At 38.8% G+C, this 5,882-nt stretch overlaps 1 protein-coding gene across 1 annotated transcript in view; it reads right to left on the bottom strand.

Annotated features, from left to right (window-relative positions):
- Nucleotides 1-1,115: 1,115 nt before the first annotated feature.
- LOC107102231 (structural maintenance of chromosomes protein 6-like) overlaps nt 1,116-5,882 on the bottom strand; it is a 42,518-nt gene continuing 37,751 nt past the window's right edge. The window contains exons 24-27 of the mRNA XM_015401446.1: nt 5,514-5,619; nt 3,305-3,457; nt 3,129-3,226; nt 1,116-2,210 (exon numbers count right to left, since the gene is read on the bottom strand). Of these exons, the coding sequence (XP_015256932.1) occupies nt 2,114-2,210; nt 3,129-3,226; nt 3,305-3,457; nt 5,514-5,619 (454 nt within the window). The 3' untranslated portion in view covers nt 1,116-2,113. The remainder of the gene's footprint in view (nt 2,211-3,128; nt 3,227-3,304; nt 3,458-5,513; nt 5,620-5,882) is intronic.

Raw genomic sequence — 5,882 nt, forward strand, 5'->3', positions numbered from 1 at the left:
GGAGACCCAGGGGACGACCCAGGACACGCTGGAGAGACTACGTCTCTCGGCTGGCCTGGGAGCGCCTAGGGCTTCCCCCAACAGAGCTGGAGGAGGTGTCTGTGGAGAGGGAAGTCTGGGAGTCTCTGCTTAGTCTGCTGCCCCCATGACCCGGTTCCGGATAAAGCGGGAGACGACGAGTACGAGTACATAAGCACAAACGCACCGCATTTTTGGACTTCGGTGATGAGCTCTTTTTTTATATATGGCGCCAATCCAAATTTAGCTACGTATCTGGTTTTGAATTTTCCACAAGTAAATGACTGAACAAGCCCCGAATCTGGAAACATTGCTTTGAACAGTTCTTCAATCCCGTCATTAGACCTGAATGAATGGTGGCTTGTCACGGTCCTCAGCACCCAAATCAACTCTGCTCGGAGTGTTGGCGTGGAGCCACAAATTGCTGGGAGCTCAGATGACACGCTTGTTGCAGGCTGTGGATTTCCTATTGTAACATTCAGCGTTGTACTTTTAACATCGTTGCTTGCGGTGGAAACGGTGGAGCAGAAACTAGCAATTGCAGGCTGCTGGCGTGCTTTTACATAGTCTTTATGTTTTTTACTCTGTACATGAGATTCAACTGCTCTGATCCCCATTGTCCCAAGTTTGAAATTCTTCTGACATACAACGCAGCTAGCTTCATAAGCGCTGCCAGGCACCGACCGTAACCAAGAATATTCATTCTTTTCTAACCATTTGTGATTGAACTTGCATTTCCCCGTGTTTAAGTAGTGGAGTGGCTATCAGTGCTGTATTCAGCCTTCCTGTAGATGCTTTAGCCTACGCCATCAAGAGCTGCGCGATACGAGCTGCGCAGTAGGCTAAGCTCTGACCTAACCATAGACAACGCAGCGCATAGGCTACCGGAAAAAAATATTCCACCTCGCAGAACACATTGCCCGCATTTTCACGGTGACATGACAAACAAATATTTAAGACCCATGCAAAATTAATTTAAGACAATTTAATACTTTTCAAGGCCTTATTTTGAGGAAAATTGATTTACCACTTTTTAAGGACCCGCGGCCACCCTGCGGTAATGTTTTTGCACTAAAATAATAATTTTTTGTTTAACCAAAGTATAAAAGGAGTCAACATTTTGCAGCACAGTGTCTAACCCTCAATGGTCAGATCGTGAAGCCGAAACTCTGTCCTCTCATTTATAAAAATCAAAAACAAATGTTTTAGATTTCACAAATATCATATATAATTTACCATAAGGCTCTGTGACAGAAATATCTCATCAAGTCTAGAGATTTTCAGACGACAGGTGTGAGGTGTTCACCGTTTAAAAACGGTCAAACCTTAGATAAGGAGTGAGATAAAGTGCAGTTTTATCAGCCTGCATGGAACAGAGAGAAACAGAGCTGCCTGTGGCTGCACACTGCCGGACAGCTTGCTGATTGAAATCTATTACATCTTCAAGAATGAGAAAAAATATTTATTCTTAAACATGATGAGGAGTAGAAGCATTACAAATCCTTCCAAGTCGAGGCCATCTACCTGTTCTCATATAGCGCCAGCACGAATATGGGATCACACAGGTAGATGGAGGAAGGAAAAAGAACGAGTGGCGGATGATGAAGGTAAACAGCATCATTGTTTCAGCTACGTGAAGGAATATCTGAGGTGGGACATAATGAAAATCAGACTCACTTTAAAATACTTTAAAGCAAATCTAACATAATGCAAAATTCTACAAAGCTGAAGACAAACTGGATCTAAGGACATTTTACAATCCTTGTTTGGCCCACAGATAAAACATAGATCAGCCAAAATATCATAAATAGTCATTTAAACAAACAGGGTGAAAACTCTTTTCTCAGACACTCAAAACACTTTTCTGATACAAAATATGGGTGAACATCATCAAGTAAAACCATAAAAATATAGCATAAACTTTATAAAACGTTTTCCATCTAAATTTTTATATACAGAGAAAAAATTCTTACACCAGATATTTAAAGTCTATTTATCTAAATCTATATTTATAAAAACACCTGCAGTAAAAATGTCAGATTTTAAAAGTTAAGCATCTCCCATAAACAAACTATTAGTATTAACATTTTCCTGATCACACTTGCTGCACATCTTTGTCTTTTGTGTGGCGATCTTCTCGTTCAGGATCTCCCAGATGATGGATCTTGATGAGGGCTGTTCTGGGGAGGTTACTGGAAGAGAATAAACATTTTTACTGGGTACCAAACATAACTAAGGCAGCAGTTTGTGAGGAAAGAAGCAGTTTAAACTGCAGGAACTACAGAGCCTCGCAAAAGTATTCGCCCCCCTTAAACGATTCGCTTATACCTCACGCTTCAGTTTTTATTCGGTAAAAATTACTGAACACCTGGACACCATAAATTTCGTTCCAATTCAAGATTGTGTCCAATATGTTGTTGATTCTTCACAAAGAATTACAGCTTCATATCTTTATGTTTGAAGCCTGAAATGTGGAAAAAGCTCAAAAAGTTCAAGTGGAGCGAAATCTGTTGCAAATCTCTGCAATGCAAAAAATGTAACTCTAAATACGTCATGTTTTCTTCAAATAAGGGAATTTTTTCTTGAATTTATGAGGTAAGTGAGATACTTTGCCAATGGAACAAGACGATTTACGTTTAAAATAAGAAAAAACAATGTTATTGTCTTGTTTTAAGTCAATATTATCTAATTACCTTATTTTAAGAGTAAAAATCAATCCATTGGCAAACCATCTCATTTACCTACTCGAATTAATGGTAAATACACTTAATTTAAGATATTTTTACTTATTTCTAGATCATTTTTGCAGTGTGTATATCCTGGTTTTCCCTATTGGTATGTTACTGATGCAGCTAATGATTAATAACGCAAAACATCTAATTTATAAAGACAGAGAATCTCTAAAAATATGCAAAATGATGCCAAGAGTAACAGAAGTTAGAAGGTTAATAGAAGCCTTAGTTAGGACGTCATGGAGCAGAACGTTTTTTTGTACATTTCAATTAAGAAAAATAGATTATTTTGAAAAACTACATGTAGAAAACGGAGGTGAATTTCTATCAATCCTTAGAATAAAGTGAAGAGAAAGTATTTTTGAAACACGGCATCACCTGGTGTTTAACGGAGTGATGAAGATGAACTGCCGAAGGTGCTGCCGCTCTGAAAGCTCCAACAGGAGGTCCAGGCAGATCCTCCGATTATGCATGTCCTGCAGCAAACAGTGATGTAAAAGCTGTTCTTCTTTTCTTGGATATCAACATGAGAGACTGATTTGTAATGGACTCACCATGTAGACGTCGAACTCGTCAAGACACCTGAAGGGCGATTCTGTGATCTCCCAAAGGGACAGCATGAAGCAGACGGTGGAGAAGGAGCGCTCCCCTCCAGACAGAGACCTCATGTCACTCGCGCCATCTTTGTCCCTGCCTGGAGGCTTCACCTTTGTGACAAAACAGCTCTGAATATTTTTCAAAATGCATTTCACTTTGTTACTTAAAGGTATAGTGGAGGATTTTCTCATATTTTTTTAAAACAAAGAGAAAACAGGGTTTAATACATGAATGAGTAACTCTTATTTAATGCTTTTTAATGCTCTTTTAATGTTCTTAGAAACAATCTTAACGCCATCAACAAGTACCCATGACTTATGTATATGTATATATATATATATATATATACAAAGCAAAATCCTTGGTCATCTTCACCGTGGACAGGCTGCAGCCATGTCCCGAGTTCCTTGTTTTCGCGCCACTTTGGTTCAAATTTGCATTTTTCCCCCATTCTCTAGCCTTTTCTCTGCCTCAAGCTTCTTTTCCAAAGCCATTTTAATGCCACGATTATCAAATTTAATGAATTTTAATGTCAATTAAGGCCTTAATTTAGAAAATAATGATTTAATGACTTTTAATGATTTTTTTTAATGACCCGCGGAAACCCTGTAAAAGACCCGCCCTCTCCACTTTAAAAAAAAAAAAATGCACATGCACAATCCTGTGCCTGCTCCCGAGAGGGAACGCCTAATAAACGCGTGCGAGCGCATGCACGAGAAGAAATGGGCTCGTGCACGGCCTGTTTAAAAGTTGCTGTTCTCAAAGCTCATGCAAGCTTAGTGTGTCCAAACGTCGCCCTAAACCCTAAATCCCTCAATCACTATATAGAGCGGGAATATATAGTAAACTTTAAATCCACAATCCGCCACGGTGCCTGCGCCATCTTTGTTAGTAGTCGTCGCTATCGGGTAGCGACAGTCTATGGCGACAGCAGGCCGCTGGGACAGCAAATCCCATAATGCTTTGCGAGAGGAGCTCTCTGCGCAAAGCATTCTGGGATATATCTGCCTCTTCTGAGGCCTTATTTTTTTCACATACACTTTGTAGACACTCGTATGACCAGTGTTGTATAAAGTACTGAAATCTCGGAGTCCAGTAAAAGTATAAGTACCTCTCCAAAATATGACTTTCATAAAAGTCCAAGTCACTGACTCAAATGTTACTTGAGTAAAAGTCTTAAAGTATCTGAAATGGTTTGTACTTAAGTAAAAGAATTACTGTAAAAATAGATGTACTCAAGTAATGTAGTGAAAAGTATCTAAAAAAAAAAAGTAAGTGCAGTTTGAATTTTGGTAAACTTTGAAGGTTAAATTCACTTAAAATAATATAAACAGCCAAGTGTAGCATAAATTTAGACTGGCTTTGCGAAACAGGCGTATCCTATTGGTGTTGATGAACGAGCCCAGGCAAGACCCGACTTCGTAGTCAGTAGGCGGGGTCAAAACACTTTCGTTTCTCTCGCTCGTTTTTAAACCAAACATTGAAAATGTATCGGAGTAAAAGTATGCAATTAAGTTCGTAAATGTAGTGAAGTAAAAGTGAAAGTTCTCAAAGAAATTTATAGTCTTGGAAAGTATAAAGTACACCAAAATATACTTAAGTACAGTAGTGAAGTATTTTTACTTCGTTACTATAAAACACTGCATATGACCCCTCGGCCATTTTCAAACAACCATGGTAAGAAAAGAGAGCTTCAGTGACTGTCTGAAACCATAGCTCACCACATATAAACGCCTGAAATATACGAAGAAAAATATAGCTACCTGGGGACGAGCATGTACGTAAACATATCACCAGAATGATTGACAATCAGAAGCACCACTTATTGAGATGATCCACTTGGAAAAAGAACATCCCCCACTATGCCTTTAAGATCATCATCTCTTTAAAGAGCGAAGCTGGAAGGGATATAACTACATTATTCCATTTAAATATGGTCATACAGACATACAAACTAAGCCAATGAGCTAGAAGAGGTTTTTTTAAACAAGCCAAGGGCCTAAAAAAGGATATTTAAGATCGATATATAAGATATATATTTAACAATCCTCTGGAACTGTTTAGTTCTACTCTAGCTCCAATGATGCCTACATGTGTTGCCCTTTCCATGTCCAGTGTTTTTTCAATGAGTAACAAAGATCTTTAGAAACAGATAACGACACGTACTGAGATGGAAAGCGTCTCGTTGTTGTGGTCAAAGATCATGGAGCCACAGCAGTTCATCTTGATCAAGAAGTTGTTAAAGTACAGCTTACACCTCACCGAGAGGGACCTTAGAGAGGACAGGAGATAATGAGGAGAAACAACAACTCACCTTTAATTAGATGTTACAGAACGTGACAGACTTACACTAAGAAGTAAATAACTGAGAATAAGGCATTTTCATACAAATAATAGGCTTCGTTTTGTGAAGGGGGAATATCAAGTGGACAGAGGCGTAGCCAGAACATTTTAATAAGGGTGGCCAACAGAGATGGCAAAAGTACTCACTTTCCGTACTTGAGTAAAAGTACAGATACTTGTGTTAAAAAATAC

This window comes from Cyprinodon variegatus, unplaced genomic scaffold, assembly GCF_000732505.1.
Source record: "Cyprinodon variegatus isolate N-32 unplaced genomic scaffold, C_variegatus-1.0 Scaffold1219, whole genome shotgun sequence".
In the NCBI taxonomy this organism is placed as follows: Eukaryota; Metazoa; Chordata; class Actinopteri; order Cyprinodontiformes; family Cyprinodontidae; genus Cyprinodon; species Cyprinodon variegatus.